This window comes from Anguilla anguilla, chromosome 2 (genome assembly GCF_013347855.1).
Source record: "Anguilla anguilla isolate fAngAng1 chromosome 2, fAngAng1.pri, whole genome shotgun sequence".
In the NCBI taxonomy this organism is placed as follows: Eukaryota; Metazoa; Chordata; class Actinopteri; order Anguilliformes; family Anguillidae; genus Anguilla; species Anguilla anguilla.
Window position 1 is genome coordinate 17710270 of NC_049202.1, and position 22686 is coordinate 17732955.

At 39.1% G+C, this 22686-nt stretch overlaps 1 protein-coding gene across 2 annotated transcripts in view; it reads left to right on the forward strand.

The window, feature by feature from the left end:
• The window catches only part of lcor (ligand dependent nuclear receptor corepressor), a 51012-nt gene extending 36395 nt beyond the window's left edge, over window positions 1–14617 (forward strand). For both annotated transcript variants that reach the window (XM_035405552.1, XM_035405553.1), the window contains exon 7: window positions 5217–14617. In XM_035405552.1, the coding sequence (XP_035261443.1) occupies window positions 5217–6207 (991 nt within the window). In that variant the 3' untranslated portion in view covers window positions 6208–14617. The remainder of the gene's footprint in view (window positions 1–5216) is intronic.
• The last annotated feature ends 8069 nt before the right edge of the window (window positions 14618–22686 follow it).

The following is a 22686-nucleotide window of genomic DNA, read 5'->3' on the forward strand; positions in this document are numbered from 1 at the left end:
AATCTTTCTCACTTTGATTGGATAGTTTATTTTCCGTCCCAAACCTCTCCACGTCATTGTAATCTGCCGTGAAGCGCGTGCCACTGGAATGTTACAGAAAGTGGTCACTTTGTCCATTAGTAAATTCTCTCACATGTCCCCAAGACCAAGTTCATGCCATGTTAAATCTATTTTGGCATTGCCTGTTTGAGTGAATAAAAAAAAAAAAAACCTTTGACCTTCTCTTTAATTTGAGTAATTATTTCAGGTAAGTATTGGTAGTATTTTCTTCAGGTCCGTGTACTAAAACAGAATTATATATATTTCATTGGTGTTTTAAGAATTGGGTGGGTGCATGTAATACTTCATTAAATTTGTTACACAGTTTATTAACAAATTACCATAGATTTAAATTGAATGCTTTCCAAAGTTAAATTGTTTCAAGTTAAATATCCAGGTATTCCACTATATTCCACTTGTTGTGTGATTTATCCTCAGGTAGGTCAATTGTAGCTGTGAAAGGGCATCTTCTCGTAGGAGGTCTTTAACCTGTGTGGCTGAAATCAAATGTAACAGTTTGAGTGATCGTACTGTAAAAAAAAAAAAAAAAAACGAATCGGTCGGCCAAGAGGTAAAGCTAGGCAGCTAGGCTTCAGAGGGTGATGCTGAACACTGTCATTTTCTAGTGTGCCCAGAGCATTTTCCTGTCATCATGGGTAGGTGCAGTGGAGGGATAGTAAATAGCTATTTCAAATTCCGTTGGATAGGAAAGTTTTATTTCAATGGGACCACTTTTTGATTGTAAACATCGGATTTGCTCCTAGAAACATAATTCCTGCCATTGTGTGCTTGGTGTATCCAGTGCTTGCTTCATGTGACGTTGAAAACGGTTTGGAATTTTGGGCTTATCAGAAGAATTCAAATAAGGGAGCGTACAGACAGTTAGATCTATCATCTGGGGTTGTATTTTTCTTTTTGGTGATCTGTGGTACCTGTCGCTATTTTTTTAATCCCACTGCTCACCACAATAATGAAAAAAGCTCTCTTAGATTGGAATTACATTTTAATATCTTTGAGCATTTTTAAATTTGAGCTTGGCTCTTTCTCTGAAAGTCCCTGTGTCTGAAAACCTGGAGCTACCGACTCACCGCATTTGCTATTTTTTGTTTGTACATTTAGTTCATTTGGTTTGTTGAGATAATGATTGAATAATACATTTTTTCACAACACCTGAGAATGATCAGCTTTAAAGGTGCAGTGTGCAATTTATTTCAATTAATTATCATCGAATGACCATGAATCTTCAGCTGACAGAGCATGATATTCAGGACCTCAGTTGTGTTTGTGTCCTCTAAATTTTACTTTGTTTAATTCATGATCTGTTATCCTTCATTACGACTTTGGGAAGATGTAGGTTGTCTGGTTGCTGTAAATGAGTCACTCATGTCTACCAGGACTAACAAGGGGAGGTTACTAAATCATGTGGTTGTTCTCATTGTGTATTTTATGAATACATCTCTCATGTCAGTTGTATTTGAATTTTCTTTTGAATGGTGATGCAGTTCGCATTTGTTAGCAGGAACTAGGGTGAAAACCTGCATGCTGCTTCTTTAAGTCTGTGAAGAAACAGATATTGTATGAGGGCTGTTTTGCAGCCTGTAATATACGATTACGATACATAAAATACATTTATCTAGTTTTTTTTTTTTTAATATCCAACCAGCCAATCTTAATTAGTTAAGTAGACCAATTAGCATTGTTAATTTATGGAGCAATATGTTTAGAAATAAATCAAGGTACGTCTGGCGCTCGGAAATATGTCGAACACACATTTCACAAAAGAATAACACCTCATACTTGCCAAGTGATGCCAATCTTGGAACAGTGTTCAATTAACAGTTCAAAAGTAATTAGACGTCTAACTGGAATTAAAAACTTGTCTAACCCTCCCCCTGGAAACACTCTTACAACATTGGACTCAAACTGACCCTGACCCCCTTCTAAAATGGATTACCCCCCAATGCCATATAGTACCATGACCACCCTGCTATTTAAGTTCTGACAAGGTAATTTGATGCAAATAAACATACTTATGTGAGGAAGGGACAGACTCTGACTAGAATAGACGTAATTTTTTTTTCTACACAGTGCTGTACTAATGCTGCATGCTAACTTGTGCACAGGTGGCCAATCCTGATCCCGCAGTGTGTGCTTGTTGTTACTTAAATAATCTCTTAAAGCAGTTCATTGCATAGGTTGCTGATTTGAATGTTGTATACAAAAACCAGCAGACCCTGTGTCTCTTCAGGACCATGATTGGCCACCTCTCAGCAAGTGATTACATGGGGGGCTTCAACATTTGAAAGACGTTCAATACTACTTGACTCCTTCCTTCCCATCCTGTGTCGCAAAATGACATTTTCTCATAATTAAGAATTAAGAATGCTCGGTTGCACCTTTCTTACCGGATATCCCATCAATTCAGGAGGGCTGCAGAGACGTGTTTGTCTAAATATGAGCATAGCAGTCACCAGTTAATTTTCTTTCTTCCAGTTATCCTGTGTTACCATCTTGTTGTCCAAAATTCTTTGCAAAAGCTGTTCATGTATTCTCAAATCTCCGAAAGATAATGATCTAATCACATGCCGATGAAGGCTGGCGTTTCTATATATAAGCGCATAAAATGGCTGCTGTCAAACAGTAATTTTCCTTTTTGTTGTCTTGTTGCCTGTTATTAAATTTGTGGTGAGAGATCGTAATGTTTTTCTTTCAGTTTCGCTTGCTGTCTATTTTAAAGTTGTACTATTTGGTTGGGGAGTCCGTGTATACCCATGGATTTGCATTGGTTTACTTTTTGTGTTGTGTCCACATGCAGTTTTTATGCCCTGGGCGGACACAGGCCTGGCAGTTTTCGGGAAAGGAAGTTGTGCGTATGAGTCTGATTGGATCATCTGGAGATTGACGTTGAAAAGCACTTTAGATTTAAGATGCTGCGTTCCCCCGCTCGCAAACAGGGCGGCCTCGCCTTCTCCCAGCCTCCCCTGTCCCGCACTTTTCAGAATTTTCTGTGTTTGTGTTACATTTTTTATACCGAATGGCCGCTCTTTTCAGTTCCTTGACGTAAGGAGGAGGATTGTAAAAATGTAGCGCAGGAAGCATTTAAAGCAGGGGAGCAGGAGGGCCCAAAGGACTCGTGTTGAGGAGCTGTGCCCCAGATACTGGGTTTAGAAACGTTCACCAGAATGTATGATGTCTTTAGAAAAATGCCTGGAGTGTGCATGTTTATTTTAAGGGTAGTTTTAATTCTTCATTTAACATGTGCCCTTCATTCCCGATCACATGACCGCACGGTTTGCAGTTTTTTTCTCCCCCCCCCCCTCCTCAGAAGAGAGGGAAAGAGAACAAAAATAAGTCAATTCAGCAAATGTTTCCCTTTGGGTTTTTAAATAGGCGTTATGCACCGATGGTTACGCGAGAAGGAGAAAGAGAAGCGGGGGATGAAACAAATGAGTAAACGAGCAGGGCTTGATGGACTGATCTTAAAAACCGCTCGCTTTATTTGTCAGAACTTGTACTCCTGAGGGGAACGCGTTGGCACGCTACTTGGGTCTGCGAAGCAAGAAATAATTTAGGGCTGGGGTCCCCGCACTACACGTGTTTTCCGACTTGCAGGACTACTGTTATGATGTGCGGAGTTCTGCGTCCCTAAGACTGGCAAATGTTATTCCCGCTTGCTGCCACTCCCCCTGTCATTGCTCAACTCCAGCTTTGTCTCACTACCTCAAACCTAAATACAATCATGATACACCGTTAATACTTATTCAAGAATACATCATTTTTATTCAGTTTTAATATAAGTCAAAGTGTGTAAGCATTTACCGAAGGTCAAAAATGGTTAGTACTCGCCTTGACTCTGCTTGGCATTGGATCCTCCATTATGATTCCTTATGCAACACCTCATCTTCCATTTCATCCCAGCACTTTTTCCAGCACTTGGCATGGATGATCTGTTGATATTACTCAATGTTTGGCCTTCTCCCTCTTTAACTGCTCCCACAGATGTTCGATTGGGCTCAGGTCTGGTGACTGTGATGGGAATGCCATCCTAATAAGCCCTTGTTCTCAGTAATGTATTCTTGAATAAGAAGTATAATTGGAGTGTCGTAATTGGATTATTTCTCGATAAATAATGAAAACAACCAGGACTTGGTAGTGTCCCCAGACTTTAGGTCCCCACTTTGTGTGTGTATGTGTGTGTGTGCGTGCACGCACATATGTTTCTTGATTGGGTATTCACTTTTCCTTTTTACTGAATTGCAGGATGGTGTGGTTTCATCTTGGTGATAAAAAAAAAAAAATAGACACTCTATCAGAGGTCGCCAACCTTGGAGAGTCACATCTGCCTGCTGGTTTTTGTTTTCACCTTTAAATAAATGAGCAACCAATTTAGACCCAAGCAACAGGGTGACATGGCTTTACCATATAATAAACAGCTTGAATTCTTCATTTAAGCTCTGAGTAATGATGAGAATATGCATATGTAACCAGCTGTCCAGAAACACAGTTGACCACCCGTTTGAGGGGTTGTTTTTTATTTGTTGTGCAGCTTGCTATTCCACAGCATGCCAATTGTTCTCTGAAATGCAGCCATTAATTTTAATTGTTTGTATTTGAGTATTTAAATGTACATTTGCTTCACCTGGCTTACTCTTTTATTGCCGTTCTTGCTTGGTGGTGACATCACTGGCAAAGAGCTGTATTTAACAAATATTATGATGCAAATTACAACTGCAGTGCTATTCACGGGTGCTATTTTCAGAAAATTCAATCAAGGCTTTGCTTTTCAGCAGTGGCCACTCAGCATCCCCAGACACCCTTGATTCTTTCTTTATTTTTTTCTTTTCTGTTTTGGTCCATTCCCTGAACTCTGAAAGGTTTTATTATTTCTTTTGTCTGTTTGGATTTTGTTCATTTTGCCAAAGCAAGCTTTGTGTACACAAATGAAGTCCAAATAAAAAATAAAAAAAGGAATAACCTGACAGTGGTTTATTATTTTTTTTTAATATGTACGCAAATTAAGCGAGAAAAAGTGATGTTACCCAAGCAAGGTGTCCAGTAAATGAGTAACCACATTCTCACACCCCCCAAAACCCAACCCAATCCATCCCATCCCAACCCATCCCTCCCTAACAACTGTGCAAGCTCTGCTTACACCCCTTTCCTTCCGTTCCAATCAGGCGTCCCGTGAGAGCTGACCACATCTTTCGGGATGGAGATGGAGAGGACGGGCTGCCCCCGAGAAGCTTACAGGACGGGACGAGGGAGAATTTCGGAAACTCCACCCCCCTCAAGCCCCCGCTCGCTCGCTCGCTGCTGATCAAGGAAGAGCTGCTCGCCCAGAAACAGCGCCTGCTCCGTCCGCCCGGCCCCCTCACCAGCCTGGACTCGGCGGGCCTGCTCAACCACGGCCAGCGCCCCCTGCTGTCCCGGGACGGCTCCTGGAGCAAGTCTCACTTCGACAGCCTTCTGAAGCTCAAAGCTAGCAGCACCCTCAACGACCTGAAGGACCTGCCCTTCTACCTGGAGAACTCGGGCGTGTTCTCCAAGGGTCCCGGCCTGACCAAGTCGCAGGAAGCCAAGAAAGACCACGGGCACTCGCCCCCTGTCGACCTGAAGATACCGCAGGTGAGGGGCATGGACTTGTCCTGGGACTCCCACACCTCTGACCTCTACGGGTACGGCTCGCTGGTGGTGGGCCCGCACTCCGAAAACGCCCTGAGCAAGAAGCTGCGGGCCATCCTCCCCAAGCAGAACAGGCGGGGCGGCCTGGGGGGCATCCTGGACGGGTCGGCGGATTTCTGGGGGTCGGACGTGGAGCAGTCCACCTCCGGGCAGCAGTACCCTACCTCCGACCCGGAGGGGGATCCCAGCTCGAAACAGCCGAGGAAGAAGAGGGGCCGGTACCGGCAGTACAACAGCGAGATCCTCGAGGAGGCCATCTCCGTGGTGATGAACGGGAAGATGAGCGTCTCCAAGGCGCAGAACATGTACGGGATCCCCCACAGCACGCTGGAGTACAAGGTGAAGGAGCGTCTGGGAACACTGAAAAACCCTCCAAAGAAGAAGCTGAAGCTGATGAGGATGGAAGGGCAGGAGATGGTGGCCGACTCGGAACCCACACCCAGGGAGGAGGGCTCCCAGGGGGGCAGCGATTCGAAAGATGAGTAAAAAGGCTTAAAGAATAGCAGAACGAAACGAAACAAAAAAAAAATTAACGGGGGCTTCAGTTGTGCCAATTTTACTTTGCAGTATCTGGGTGAGCACAAACGCAGGGATTTAAGGAGAAAAATTAAGAACTCTGGAGAGAGTGAAATATACTAATCTGCTCATTTTACAGTGGTGACTTTGACACTGTAGAAGCATTTGTTGTTTTTTTAAGGTTGCAAAGCAAATGCATTTGAAGCCATGTGATTATGTGATACCATACACAAATTTTTTGTAAAGGAAGCTGATTAACCCACCCCACCACCCCTTTTCTGAACTTGTTGCCCCCTACTGACCAGGGCTAGCCTGTTTCATAGGGGCAGCAGAGGGCAAAAATAAAAATTTGTGGACTGCATGGGGGAAGAGAGGGGGGGTTAACCCTTGAACAAATTGTTTATGAAGTGCCCCTTGCTAAAACTCCCCCTCTAACAGGAAAAAGCATAGATAAGATTAAAAAGTGAAATTGGTAAAAAGAAAAATCAGTTCGAAGGATACTAGTTTAGTACTATTAAAGATAATATCACCAGGGATCCTCAACCCAGATTTAAAACATTATTATTATTATTATTATTATTATTATTATTATTATTATTATTATTTCAATGTCAGTTAGACAATGGATTTTTGGTTCATGAGAATTTCTATAAAACATCACTTAAAAAAAATATTATGCTTCATGCGAACCTTCGGACGACAAACGTACACAGCCTATTGACATAACAAAAAAAAATCATTCAGGGATGCATGTTTTGTGAGACTTTTCTTAATTTCCGAGTTAGTTTGCTTTGGTTTGCACTACGTGTTTGGTCGTGTGCTCTGTGAGGCTTGCCGAACCCTTTTCGGGGACGACAGCTCCTGGCAGACCTGATTACCTCTTAACTGCTGTCTCAGCAATCTGCACTTAAGGTCTGCTAGATACTTTCTGTTCCTCCGTTTCCTGGTGAGCACTTTTCATTTCAGATGCATTTATGTAGTTTCTTTTGTTTGTGGGGAGGGGACGTGCTAACTTGAATCATGCTAAGAACACACACACACACACACGCACGGCCATTTTAAGTTGAGGTTTTAGCAAGCGAGGCTGCGTACGTCCATTGATGATTTAAAAAAAAAATTATTTCCCGCTGCAACATCTTACTGTTGAAGTACATTTTATTTGGGCTGGGGGGCAGGACAGGAGAAGAATTAAAGTGGGGGTGGTGGGGTAAATTTAATATATTATAAATTATTCTACTGACTTAAAGCCAATCTTAATTTTGGGTTATTTTCGTTTTCAACTCAGGGTCACTGAGAACTATTAATCTGTTTTAACATTCTTTTTTTGTTCCTGAAGTGCAGTTTTCAAATTATTATTATGTTTTGCTCGTTCTTTTTTGGAACGGATTCATTTTGGGGTTGGGTTTGGGGATTGGGTGTTAAATCACAGCCATGGTCAATGGACTTAAGTGTGGAGAATTAAGAAAAAATGTTTAAGCTGATGGGCAGTTGTTGGGGATGGGGGTAAATATGTCCATACATTTCTGAAAATAGCACTTTTTAAAAGAGAAGACATTTGTGCATGTGTATGTGTGTGTGTGTGTACGTTTGTTTGTTTGTTTGTTTGCGTTTATGTGTGTGTGTGTGTGTGTGTGTGTGTGTGTGCACATGTGTACGTATGTGCACGTGTGCGTAAGTGTATGTGTGTACGTGTGTGTGTGTGTGTGGTGGGAGGAAGGTGACCACAACACAAAAGCTTTAGTGTCTGAATATGATCTGAAAACCTGCAGCTTGGACCCAAACAGATAATTTCTTTCAATTACCTCTTCAAAATACACTGGCTGACAGCTCGAATTGTCAGGTTTGGTGTAATTCCCATCCCTGCATCCTATCTGATAGGCAGAGGTGGAAATTCTCTTATAAATAATGGGGGTGGGGGGATCCTATTAGGGAAAAAAAATATGCTCTTTAAAGTCCTGCTTCATTTTCCTTTGATGAAAGCAGACTAGATGGCATTATATGCTACTTTTTTTACATTGCTTTTTAGCACTTACTCTGAGTTCCTTTTAAATAAACTGGCTCCAACACTGCCTGGTGCTCACCCAGTCTGAAGTGACAAAAAAAAGATTATTTTAAATAAATTGTGTATCAAGCATCTCCATTATTGCAAACTGATGAAACACTCCTTGCAATGTACATTTTATTTTACGAAATGGCATGCACCAATTCAGACTTTACAGAGAGTAAATATGTTGAATTTAGTACTGTGAGTATGTGGAACACACTGTGTTGTGTTTGCTGGGTCAGCGACAAGGAATGATTAGGGTAATTGTTTTTTTTATGGATGTCTTAAATTAAATTTCACGCATTATACAAATCTTGCAAGTATGGCAAATCTACTGTTAACTGACCAATTGACATTCTGTGTTAACCAGTTCAAAAGCATTGACCTCAAATCTGTTTTTTGTAGTTTAGCTACAATGCCTACTTTGTTTGCAGTAATGTTTCACTTGTGAATGAGGCCCTTTCAGATAATATTTTGCTCAGAATCATGCATCAAATGCATAAAAAACACTGTATTAATGCTGAGCATTTAAAGTGTCTAATTCGAATTTAGTTGTTGATTAAGTAGTATGTAAAGGTCCCCTTGAATCTTGAACTGTACTGTTTTAAGGATTTACTGCAATTAATGTTTAAATATTATTGTGTTATTATTTGAAAGCACTTGAGTGGGGGAGGGGGATGATTTTGTTATGCACATAACCTCTGATTTGTGGTTTAAATAGCTTAATTTTGCTCAGCAGAAACACTGTTTTAGATGCAGTGCTAAAAATATCTAAAAAAAAAAAAAAAAAAAGCATTCTGCTTTTTTGACTTGGGTAGTATGCTTTCATGAACACACATGCGCAGACTTCTGTATGTCTCTGTGCATAATATTTTGTTTATAAAATGAAGTGGTCAAATGGATGATTTTCCCCGTACGATTGAATGCACTTGCTAAATGTCATACTGAAGTGCAGGATTAAATTCAGTGCACTTGCTTCTAAGCCCTGGAGAGCAAGACCAGCTGTTTTATTGCCCTCGAACCATTCTCATGACAACTTTTATGAAAAGTTTACTTCGAAATTAGGTGTATGTTTCTCCCTTGGTCTTTCAAATAAGAATCGGAGAATTAAATAACATAGTTATACCTGTTTCCTCTCAGGAAGTCTCATCTGCAATTCCACATCCTTTCAATTAAGCATTTCTGGCAGTTCTGCCTTTCGTCGTTACTGTTTAGAAGCAGAGCGGTGGGATAGCGGTAATGCCTTGAGCGGCAGACGGACGTGGTTGATTGATTGAACAAGCAGCTGGTCTTCCAGGTCTCAAGAAAAGTGTTATTTTTGCGAGTGATCATTTGGTTGCTCTGCCAGGCCTGAGACATTGCACCGATAGTGGTTGGAGCCCTTTTCCTTGTCGTTGTTTCGCAAACACAACCAAAAAAAAGTCCAAAATACTCATTTGCATAGGCTTAAGGAAATGGTAAACTGGAAACAACAATTCATGTACCAGGGTGTAAGCTTTGGCACCTCAACGCATTTGTATGTGATTATAATATCTATGGTACTGTGGTGTGTGCCATTTTGTTTTGTTTTTTTGTTTGTTTGTTAATGCGTGATGTTTTGACTGAGTTAACAGATTCCCCTGTCCACAAAAATGTCCTTCTCGGTAGATCTCGTTTAGTTCCAGAAAATTTCCATATTCACGCAAATGAATGTAGAGACCAACATTTTACTATTTAAACTCTGCAAAAAAAAGGACTACTTCTTCCTCTTCTTTTTCTTTTCCTTCAGTGACTTGCTTTAAGTAGACTTTCAGGCAACGTTCACTTGTAGCCTTCAATGTATCTCAGGATAGTTACAGGAGGGCAGCTATATTTGTCAGTTAGAGAATGCAGACTTGACTACCTGTATGAAATGAAAACTATATATAACATTTTTAACTTGGCTTTCTGCGTCCAAGTGTAATACCTCAGTCTCGGAAATCACTTCATTTCCGTGCCTCTTACTTGTATCCCTCTCAGGAGCGTGTGAAGAAGGGATAGTTGATACTCTGGGAAAAGACCATTCCTTCTCTTGTTTTTGTTCACTTTCCTCTTTCGGGCAGGGGAGGGGGTGTTTCGTACTGTACATCTGACTGACCAATATTTGAACCCTTCTTATTCAGGTATGTTCACAAAAATCAACCTCATTGAATTGTGGTACAAACAAAAAAAAAACAGCAAAAAAAAATAGTTTTTTATTTATTTGTTTGTGCCCCTCAAAGCCTTTTCTTCTTAATTCCACTCTTCTTAATTAAACTTTTTAATGCTGGGTCCTGCTTTACTCTGGTGGTTTCCAGAGGCAGGGCACCAGAACGGGAGACCCTCTAGATGCAGGTTTAACTTATATTCAAGCTTCAGGTTTAAGCAACGCTGGGATATCTGATATGTGAGATCTGTGAGCAGGTATTGGGACAGGGGAAAATGTTCATTCTCAGCTGTTCATTCTTTTTAACCTTGTTTTACACTGCATTCCAAAAAAAAAATTATTTTACCTTTATGAAAAAAAATGATATATATAATATTTATTTAAATTTGTCTTCAGGTAATTGTATCTTTTTTCATTTTTGCCGATGTCATGTGAGATTGTAACTAAATCAATGCAGATGACCTCAATTTATAGTAACCATATATGTGCCATGTTCCCTAAATGGCACACAGTACCTTTGAGAAATGTCTATATATAATATAATATATACATATATATTGCCATGCTCATAAAATATTAAGTGTTTTCAATATGCCGCATATCCGATTGACAGTTGATACCTCAGGTCACACCACTACAGAGCAGCTGATTGTACATGTGCTAATATGGCAGATCAGGATTTTTATTACAATTATATTTATGGATTTGTAGACATGGTGGGAATTATTATTATTGTTATTATTATTATAATTATTATTATTATTATTATTATTATTAGTATATTTACTAAACAGAACCCAGGTCTTTTTCACTACTTTATTAAGTCTAGCACATCATCGGGAAAGAACAGCACATATGCGCCGTCAGGTTATCATTCCACACGCGATGGTGTGGGTGGATTACATATTATTACCAAACGCCAAGTCTAGCTCCTTTTTAGAACAGGTAGGCGAGACAGTGGAGAGTTACAGGCATGAGCTCTGATGTCTGTAGGCTGGAAACTCTGGTACACCAGTTACATACACACACACAGTAAGGAGAAAAACATTTTTCAAAAAAAAAAAAAGAAAACTAAGGTGACAAAAACCTGTCACCTTTGTCCATTTCAGTTAATTTAATTAGCTGTGTTGGGGAGAACTTGTAAAAGAAAGTGAGGTCTTGCGTGGGTTTCTTTTTTTGCAGGCCTCACACGATGGAAAGATTTCTTATTTTTTTATCAAGAGTACTTCAGCTTTGCTTCATGTTTCATGGTTCACACTCCTTGTAATAAAAAGATCATCCACTGTCCATTGTAAAAGTTTCCATAAGCAAACTTTGTTGCGAGACCCCTGAAAATAGGTGAGAAAAAACCTTTGCGGGGCTTTTCTTTTGGGGGTGGGAGGTTGGGGGAGGGGATGAAACAAGGATATGTCAATTTATGACATCTGGCGAAAGTTAAAGGCAAGGCACACTATAAAACTGCTGGGAAGAAGTCGAAGCTGCTGGACCTCAAAGCTTACTCCAAAATTGTAGAGCCGAGTAGCAGAACTGAATACAAGCCCACATTTCAGACGTGATCAAGTTCTCCCTCGGATGAAATACCTGTATACAATACAGTCAGTGACAACACAGTTGTGAAACCCAAGTGTATGCTTTTTCAATTGAGGATTTCCCCTAAGTCATATCACATGCAGAATCTCTCAGATCATGGGGGCTGGAGTACTGTCCAAAATCTTTGATTTAAAAGCTAATTGATTCATTAAATGTTCAGTCAGTTAATGCCAGTGGCTGATTTAAGAACTATGCATTGGGATTTTGCCATTGCTTGGGGTGGGCATGTGATGCAAATTGAAGCTGCTGTCACACTAACAGTAAGATCTACACTACAGCGCAATGAAGGCTGCTGTGTGTAAGGCTGCTGGTTCCCCCTTAGACTAAAGAGCTTTTGTCTCAATCCAGGTGTAATGTCCTTTGGCAAGTAAACAAGTAGTTCATGTTCTTTACTAGCCAAACCGAATCCTTAGCCTATATTCTTAGAGGACTACGCATATTGTTTTCTTATGATGAGAAAATGATCAAGCTGTGTAGTGCCATTACTTTAGTCAGAAGTGCATGTTCCTTTCCCCACAGTTATTCAGAATTTAAGATGATTGTGAGCCATTCAGAAGTTTTAGATTTAGTGCAGGAGTCACTTTTCAGAGATATTCAAGATAACCTAGGGAAGCATTATGATAAATTATGTTTCATCAAAAGCAGAAGGAGCAGGAGTCGATCACTGACTGTATATGAACAAGGTCATTCTTTGATGTAGAAGAAAAAATAATCCCTATTGCAATTCTAAATAAATGAAACCGTGAAAATTGACCCCGCCACTCTCATATTTACCACATTATTTTGCAAATTGTATAACCAGTGAAGGCACCAGAACAACATCTATAATTATTTCATTTTTTTTGCTTAACAAAAATCCTCTAGTTTATAATGCAGACTTAGAGCCCTGAACTAAAACCACCTCAGATTCAATTAAAACTCAAAGCTTATGAACGAACTGTATATAAAAGTCATTGACGTCCTTAAAAATTCTAGTGTTATTGGCTATCAAAGGGCTGCTCTTGAATGTTGCCAAGACAATCGTGCAGCAATGTTCGCAGGTGAAGGTGTGCCTCTCCTTTAAGAGCATGGTTTTATCTTTTTGAGCAAATGAAGGATTTTCTAAGCTGTGTTTTTTAAAAGCATTATTTTGTAGCAGTTGTCTTTCCCCCAGTCTTGCTTGCAGGTGGCTATGACAATTGAACATGCATTGCTTGTTTGTGTAGAAATCTAGCTTTTTAATGTGATTGAGTTGGTATTTGTATGGCTGTTTAATTGGTGGACATATTTTGCCTCTTTTTTTGACGTACAGTTCCAATGCATAAAATCAAAAGAATCCATAATGATGGTGAAAGTCAGGTGGTTTTCGAACACTGCCTGGGGCAAACAAATCCTTTCAAAGATTGTCACTTGAATTTTCTTTTCTTTTAAAGTACTCTTATTATGGCCCAAATAATTGTCATTTATGTGAATTTTTTTTTCATGAAACATTGTGACATTGTTATGTTTGAAAATTCCATTTTGAATTCCAAAAGACTGTAAAATAATGATCTTTTGTGGGGTGGAAAAAAAAACAAAACATCAGCCTGCCCATTTTGTTGTTATGAGATGGTGAGGGGGGATGTATGTTATAAAAGATTGGAAAGGGGTGGGGGTAGTCCTCTGTCATGGTGTGGTTAAGTTTGTTGTTTGAATTTGATTATAAAAGAATGGACTTTTGGAGACTGTATGTAGCACTTGAAATGTACAGGATAAGGAGATTTCTCACTGGAATCCACTTTGGATTTACTAGTCATTTTCTTCGCTAGGGAAAGTGGTTTAACAGGCATTTTTTTGGCACCCTGAACACTATTACTGTGTTTCTATGTGCGATCTGTGATTTTGCAAGGTCAGCATTTTCTTTTTCCCTTTCTAAAGTTTTTCCTCATCAGAATTTCGTAAAATTGGGCAGCAGATTTCTCAACTTATCTTCATAATGTGAGTAAATTCCCATTTTCATTTTTTTTGCGAGAAAAAAGAACTGTTATTTGGGCAGAACTGACATTTTATCATCTGTGTTGCAATGAACTGAGCTTTCAGGCATTTTTAAAGGAGAGGTGAATGCAGATTTTCTGTTGTGAAACTGATATTCATCATGTGATGTGCATTAATGTGATTTGTTTTACAGCAAATGTCTCACAATTTAAAATAAGGTGGGCCTAATTTCAGGAACTAAATCTCTATCCCACTGCAATATTGAAGAGCCTACTTCTGCAAACTTAAGGTTGGGCAGTTTGTGAATATTTTAAGGTCCTATTGAAAATTTCATGAACTCTCACAAAAGCTGCTTAATATTTTAAAGGTTGAGCTGTTAATTTTGTATGATGTTTCAGATTTGAGTGTTGGTGGTTGTTGCCTGAAGACATGGCTTGTTCAAAAACATTTTTGGGCTTTGATTGAAGTCTTCATCTTTTGTCTAGTCACACGGAACCTGAGGGGATTCCTGTTTTTGCTAGGTTTCTCCCACTCTGTTTCTTAAGTTTTATTTCTTCGATCACCACATGCCTGCCTTTTTTGGTTATCTACTCAAGTCAAGATACACATACATATTTTTTGTGTATGTATAGGTTCTTTGTGACATTGTAGGCCGACTCTGTATTCAGAAGCACGCTATGGGGTTAGGAGATAAATCTGTGAATCCGTTCTCTCCACTGTGTCTTGCAGTGAAAAGAATGAGAGAAAGAGTAACCACATATGAATGTTTCTGTAGGCTCTAAGTACAGTCAAGTTATGCTGTGTAAATACATTTTAGTTGCCATCTTGTCCAGAGCACTGAGCAATTACAAAAACCCAAGCTAATTAAAACAGTACTGTAGTGCATCCTTTTCACACTCTTCTTTAGTTATGCAAACTGTATGGGTTTTAAAAATGTTCTTTTCTGGTCCATTTCCATGACAAATACATATTGTTGTGTGCGAACCGTTTCTTTTGGATCGCAAGAACAAAACAACCATCCAAAAAATGTTTCAGACCAATACAACTGAGTTAGTGGCAATTTGTCTATTATATGATTTATGGTTGCTTTTCTAGGGTTTCAAAATGGATCATCTCAATGTCAGAATGACAGGTTCTGACACTGAGACACACACACAGGTTGCATATAATTAAGCCAAGTACCCTTTTTTTGTGATTTAACAACAGCTAGGATTGTAAAGTGCAGACTGTTTTAATTGCAACCATCACTAGGGTCTATATGTCACCACCAGGAGAGCATCCTGGCTTCATTCAGTTATCTGTGTGCCAGTGGAAACAGTGGGTGCTTATGGTAGATGCCAATGAGTAAGTAATTATTGAGAACTTTAACAACACAGTATACCTCAGAAAATCCATGAAAATCTTGACAGCCTCCATCTGCTGTACAAATACCGGGCATATGCAGTGCAGTCCATAATTATCAGGACAGCAACACAATTTTTGTCGTTTTGCCTCTGTACTCCACCACATTGGATGTGAAATGGGTTAAAGGGCAGACTGTCAGCTTTAATATGAGGGTTTTACAGCACTTTTTAATTCATAGTTCAAAAGTAATTTGACAATTGGCTGCTCAGCTGTTTCTTGGCCAGCTGTGTGTCTTTGTGTCATTAGTCCGTGCACAATAAAGCTAGCAAACGGTCTAGTGTTTGTTCTAGGTGTGGCATTTGCATTTGGAGTCTGTTGCTGTTGTCTCCCAAAATGAGGTCCAAATAAGTGTCAGTGACCGTAAAGCAGACCATCATAATCTGACAAATCACAAGATAGACATGGCCAAAAGACTGGGCGTGTCAAAGTCAACTGTTGGGCGTTGGTGAGCTCAAATGGACCTGGTAGACCACAGAAGACCACTTTAGTCGATGATCGAAGAATACTTTCAGTTGTGAAGAAAAATCCCTTTTCAACTGTCGAACAGTTCAAGAACACTGTCCAGGTTGTAGCCATGGATATGGTATTAAAGACCACCATGAAAAGACTATGCCTTCATGACCTCAGAGCCTTCATCACACATTGCAAACCATTGGTAATGAAGTCTTATCGGCAGATGAGATGAGTATTGACCTGCACCAAAGTGATGAAAGAAGAAAGGAACTGCCCATAATGCAAAGCACCGCCCTCATCTTTGCCTGAATTCTGTTGAATTTTGAAGTGTACATCTGCTCTGATCCAACCAAATGCCTCAAAACTCATTGGCCTGCACTTCAAGTTGCAGAAGCACAGTGACCCCAAACATACTACTAAAGCAACCAAGGCGTTTTTCCAGGCCAGAAAGTGGAATGTTCTTGACTGTCCAAGTGAATCACCAACTGAGCATGCGTTTCACTTGCTGAAGACAAGACTAAAGAGCAAACGCCCCAGAAAACAAACAGGAGTGGAAGCTGGCTGCAGTTCAGGCAGAGCATCGCTAGGGAATATACCCAGCATCTGGTGATGTCTATGGTTCACAGACTTTAAGCACCGATGCAAAGGATTTGCAACCAAGTACGAAATATGACGTCTGTATTGGAGATTTAGTTAACTTTCTGGTTATGTCCAGACATGCTTTTGCTCCCCTGAAATGGGGGGGGGGGGGGGGGGGACTTTGTTTAAAAAGAGCAGTAAGTACCTTAAAGTTAAGGCTGACAGTCTGCAGGTTAACCTCGTGTTGATTGTTTTATTTCAAATCCAATGTGTGGCATTTGCATTTGGAGTCTGTTGCTGTTGTCTCCCAAAATGAGGTCCAAATAAGTGTCAGTGACCGTAAAGCAGACCATCATAATCTGACAAATCACAAGTGTGAGTGCCAAAACGGCATAAATCGTGTCACTGTCCGAATACTTACAGATTGCTCTGTATATGTATGTTTATGTTGTTCTTCACTCTTTGTTTTTTTCTTTCTTTCGTTCCTCCTTTCTTTCATTCATTCATTTGTTCTTTCTTTCTTAATGCCAAGCACAACACGTAGCATGTAGTTTCAGCCAGATTGCTTTTCAGAATTCTTTTTCATTATTATGTTCTTGAATCATGTATGAAAAGTCCGACATTGCCATTGTTTCTTCCTGCTTGAGACATTACCATAGAGATGCAGTAACCTATAAGGGTGATACACATTGCAATATCAGACTTGCTGTTGAGAATGGGAATAAGAAACATGTGGTTTGCTATTCTGATTGATTTTCTGTTTGGCTCTGTAGCTGGAATACCTTGTGATATTGTTTTCTGTAGATGGTTAGAGAGCAAAACTCAAGATGACTAATGATATAAAAATCAACCCAGTAGGTTGATCTAGCATTCAAACTATTTGATTACTTTGGAATTCTTGTCAGGAGGTATCTTAACTGTTGTAATGATAAGATTATAACATCCTGACTAGTCAGCTCATCAGACTAAAATTTTTATTTATTTTCCCTTTGTCCGATGGGGCGGTCTTCAGAAGTGTTATTTGTTTGTAACCTTAGATATTCCTTCGTTTTTTCCTACTTTTAGAAACTATTAAAGTTTATTATTATTATCAGTGAATGTAAAACACTACTGTAAAAAAACAACTGAACATCAATTAACCTCTTACAGTGTGTAACTATACATTAAAATAGTAATACATGAAAAATATAGTTGACACACACATACATATATATATATACACATATACATACACACATACATTGTATATACTTCTCTATATTGATATATATACATCTATCCAGTGCAAGGATACAACTCAATATTTACTTCAGGGAACAATAGTAAAAAGAACAGTTATTACAATATATTAGATATTTCCCTTTTTTCTAGCCATGTGTCTTGCTCACCCAAACCCCCCCCCCCCCACCCCACTCCCACCCCACCTTGAATTTTTAATTAATAGTGGTGGGATAGAAGTTGGAGCGATATGAATTTAAAATGAAGAAAGTTAGCTTAGGTAAAGCCTACCAGGCCGCAGAGAGGGTTGGTTATTAAATGCTGTACAGACAGTTTATTTATGAAAAGAAATTAAAGTTTTTCAAGTGGATGTGTATAGTAATTAAATGTTGACACTACCATTCCATGTCTGCTTTTTTCAGACAGGATGTAATTAACACTCCTAAGAACTTTGATGTCTGCTTGCTGATCGGTAATATTTTAACATTTGAAATGTATGACATAATGAAGTTACTGCATTCATCAATTATAAAAATTAATATATTTTCTTTTTATATTTATTGGAAAGAAGAGGACACTTTTAGTATATATTTTTTGCATGCTTACCAGTGTGTGGGGTTTCAATAGTGTACATACCTTGCATTGGACCGTGGAGAAACTTGGAAAGTCTTTAGCAGCCACATTGAAATGACAGGAAATTATGCAAAACAAAGTCCCTTCACTTTGACTTTAAATTGACTTCAGAAATTCTCTGAATGCCCCAAAAATGTGTGTCACTGGTACTGCTTGCTGAATTTTTAACCTTTGTTAAAGCTTAGTTTTTTTTTTTGTTGTTGTTAGTTTTCTCCCTGTACAAAATATATAGCTGCGCGTGTGTGCGTGTGTGTGCGTGTGTGTGCACGTGTGCGCGCGTGCGTGTGTGTGGGAAATCTTTTGTCACTCATGCTGTCTTTTATTTATTCAGAACCTCATTCTAAGCCCATTGTCAGCTCTCAGATTCCGCAGATTCTTGTGAATTTTCTTGTGTATTCAGATTACGAGGCTCCAGTCTATCTCACTGTTTAAAGACAGACAGAAAAAAAGGAAACCCTCAGGGACAATTTACACACTGCTCACACTCAATTCAGGTACTTTGTCTAGATTCTGAGGCCTAGCAGTGAATTTATTTCTATTCTTATTGTTTTTGTTTTTTTTTGTTTTTAAGCAAAGCAAATTGAAAACAAGTACAGTTATACGAAGCTACATTTTCTGTTTGTTTTTCTATTTTTTCCATCTTTTTTTTCCAATCATTTTTTTTTTTCTTTCTCTATGTGTATAATGAATGTCAATTTAAAACTCAGTTCAGGTAACAATATTAGCCAAACTGTGTTTTGAAGCTGCATTTAAACTACAGCACACTGTGCCTCGGACCCTTAAATATAGTGGCATTCTGTTCTTTTATGATGACTCAACAGGTCTTTTGGGTCCTGTTCTCTGGCCATCTTATATATTATATATGAAATACAATTCGTGAAACCGTCTTTGCTCAGTACATGTAAGTATTTCAAATTTATGAACCAAATTAAACTTCAGTTTTCAATGGGACAGAGCTGCACTTGCCTGTCATGGTTGTTCTTTTACAGGTAAGATTGCGACCGTATAGCAATCTGCCCAGTACTGCTCATTTAAAATGGATACGTCTTGGGGTTTTTATTTTTGTTTGTTTTTCCAAGGTCTGCTGCCTTGTATGTTTTTTGTGGATTGTTTGCTGCTAGTCTAAGTTGACATGCATCTGCAGTCTAGCACTGAGGGCCTTGCCACATTACTTTTTTCTTTTTTTAAACAAAAACTCTTTCGGTCATAATCAAATTTGACTGCTGTTAGTCTCTTCATAAGATTCTGAATTTTATTTTTAAGGTGGCAGGTTGATGTTTATCATCGTTGTTTTGATACTCTTAAAAGCAAGATGTCCTCTTTAATTGGTTATACTGCAACGGTGACGAAAGGTATTCCTTTTTTTGTTGTTGTTCATGTTGTGGACGTGGCAATGGGTTGCTCATGGCAGGAAAAGTGAAATACTTACATGGTCACTTAGCTTAGCAGTGACTGAACTGTATACACATGCCATTTTCAGGGTTAGATTTTCTTTCAAATAAATCTTTGTATCGTGGTTTTGATATACCTCATTCCATCGGTTTAGACTGGAGAGCTCACAGTAGACCCCAGATCTGAGTAATTTTAGATGTTCAGAAAGCAGGCACTCCAAAAAACGTAATGGACCTCATTATACTCAATATTTACTGTTTACAGTTTGACAGAATTGTATGATTTGATATCTTTCTTGTACTGTAGTTTTATTTATGTACATTTATTTTGTACTGTGCGAGTTGGACTTTTATTCTAGGCTATAATCAGTGTCAGTGTAGTAGAGCTCCTAAAGGATCACAATAATTGGTTTGATTGCACTATTTGTTTTCTGTTTTGAATGCAAAATCAGATTTTACAACTGGACTAATGAAAGATAAGCTGTCTCATAATGTATGTGATTTTTAAATAAAATTTGATTTCTGTGGTCTTTAACATTTTTTTAAAATTAAAATAAAAAAATTTATTTTGCATTGAACGTCAAGCAACGCTGATTAATTCAGTCTTTGTGCATGTGTAAGGTTTTACTGGTTATGTTGTATTCTATTGGAGAAATGCCATTTTCGCAAACACATTTCGGCTGTAATGTTGTGTAAGGTAGTGTTCACTGGATGCTAGAATCTCTTCTTTTTAAAACCACTATTCTTCTAATAAATTTGTTGTGAAAATAAAAGTCATCCTCCTTGTATTTTTTTGTTCCATGGGTTGTGTTGTAATCACTTTAACTGATGCTGCTTAGCAGATGTCCTTATTCGTGTCACATTTATAGAACTACATTAGAAATTCAGGTTAAGTGCCTTTCTCATGGGGGTGAAACGGCCACGATCCAATGTGGGAACTGAGCATGCTGCATTCTGGACACAAATCCAGGCCCCATACCAGTGCTCCATCCACTCCTGGCTACAGCTTAGACAGAGAAGCTCCTTTTCTTTCATTTTTCCCCTCATAATTTTGACAGCTGTTATAGAAAAAAATAGCCGAGGAGGGGGGTGGGGGCATTTAAAAACGGCACGTGGACGCCTTTTCCATTTCTCCATTTTAATAGTGGTAGTTTCTGTTCATTTGAAAAGGCGATAGTATGACCCTGTTGTCGAAGCAAAGAGCACTGGTGGTGGAGCCTGAGGGTATGTAAAGAGGGTGGTGGTAAATATAAAAAATGACTTACAAATAACTTTTCCAGGTCACCCTCATATTAAATATTCATCTCGTACAGCTCTGAAGGCACCAGATGGACAGTGTATGTGTGTGTGTGGGCGGGGATTGGGGGGGGAGTCTTAAGACATTGGAATTTTTTTGGAGTCTTTGATTCAAACTTTTAACAAATTTGTAAAAAACAGAATTTTGAATGGAGATTTGTAATTCAGATTACAACATGACAATTTATACCAGTTTAATTTATACAATTTATACATTTTAAAAAATATATTTTGCATTCACAAAATGAAGCATATTTGAGGTAATTTTATATTGTTAACAGGATTGTAATGTACATTTAACCATGACAATTTTTAGGTACGAAAAGGTAAGTAGCATAATTTATTGTTAATTAAAGTCATAATCATTCATTTGTGTACTTTTCTCTATAGGCAAGAAGAAAGAAGGGCTATATTGTTAACTAAAGGGGTAACGGAATTGTTAACTAAAAGGGGTGGTTAACCTTTCTGTTTTACTTTTATCAATTTAATGATATTTGGAAAAGTTCACCGTATTTAACTGTATTTCTTGAAACACATCCCAACACATATTTTAAAGGAGTTCACATGCATTATACATGTATACACTATCACATGACAGGATTCCGACAGGATTTAAACGTTCACTCCAATCTAAATTTCAGAGTACATTTTCTTTAATTGATGTCTTTCAGTGAATTCCAGGACCTTGTGACAGTTAAGCATACGCAGTCGGCATCTTCTCTGGGGCAGTTCATGGGCAAGCTTTGCCCCCACCATAAGAGGCAGATTGTTGGTGCCTTAGGGTTCCTGCAGCCCAAACTCAAGACTGCGGCTTCCTCTGGTTTTCTGCAGCCAGCTGCATTCAACAGGCCCTTGCAGGCGTCTGGGGAGGTAGACTGTGGCCCTGTGTCATTGCTAAAAGACGCTGAGGTCCCTTTATCCTTGGCCCAAAGAGTTTCCTCCTCAATTAAAAGCATAGGTGGACCACCATAAATCCCTGGGAAGAAAACTGATGAACAAGTCCCTGTGACTCCCAAGTCCGATGCCACTGGGCAAGCTCTCCAACTTGCTTTGAATGTTTGGACATTGGGTAAGTGGATGGTAGCTGGAAATCATTTCTGCTCAAAGATATAGATGGAAGGGGAAACACATGGCTGGGTAATCTGGCACATCCATCAAGGAAGGATGTCAGTTTTTACCCCCGAAGCTTGTCAGAGGGGGTTACAAACTCAACTTATGCTCCTTTTTACATTTTAGAGACGGGCCACCGTAGTTTCAAAATACTGCTGCATCCAAATGGGGATAAACAGGGGCCCGGTAGATCTCAGCAAAAGCCAGTTTAAGTTTTATCTGTCATGTCCGTCTCTCGTAAGAAGTCAACAAAAGCAGTCTTTCCCAGGATGGAAAAGTGAGAGGGGGTTTTCTCCACCATCCAGGTACTCATTCCTATGATAGACATCAAATGACCCTGCTGGTCAGTTTGTGTACATTAGTAAACCTTTAAACAAGTGCTAAGTCCAACCCAAAAAAACCAGTTACTTATCGATGCAATGCTCGGAAGAGCATAAGAGGTCACGTGTATCCATGAATATTTGGAACTGAAATCCATTCGTACGCTAGCTGACAAATCCTGTGGAATCCTTATGAAGGAAACTGTCCTTCTCTAGTGACCAAATTACTCTCCCCAAAACATGCTCTTGCTAAACCAGACAGCATCCCTGCAACAGATATCCTGTTTAGTGGAG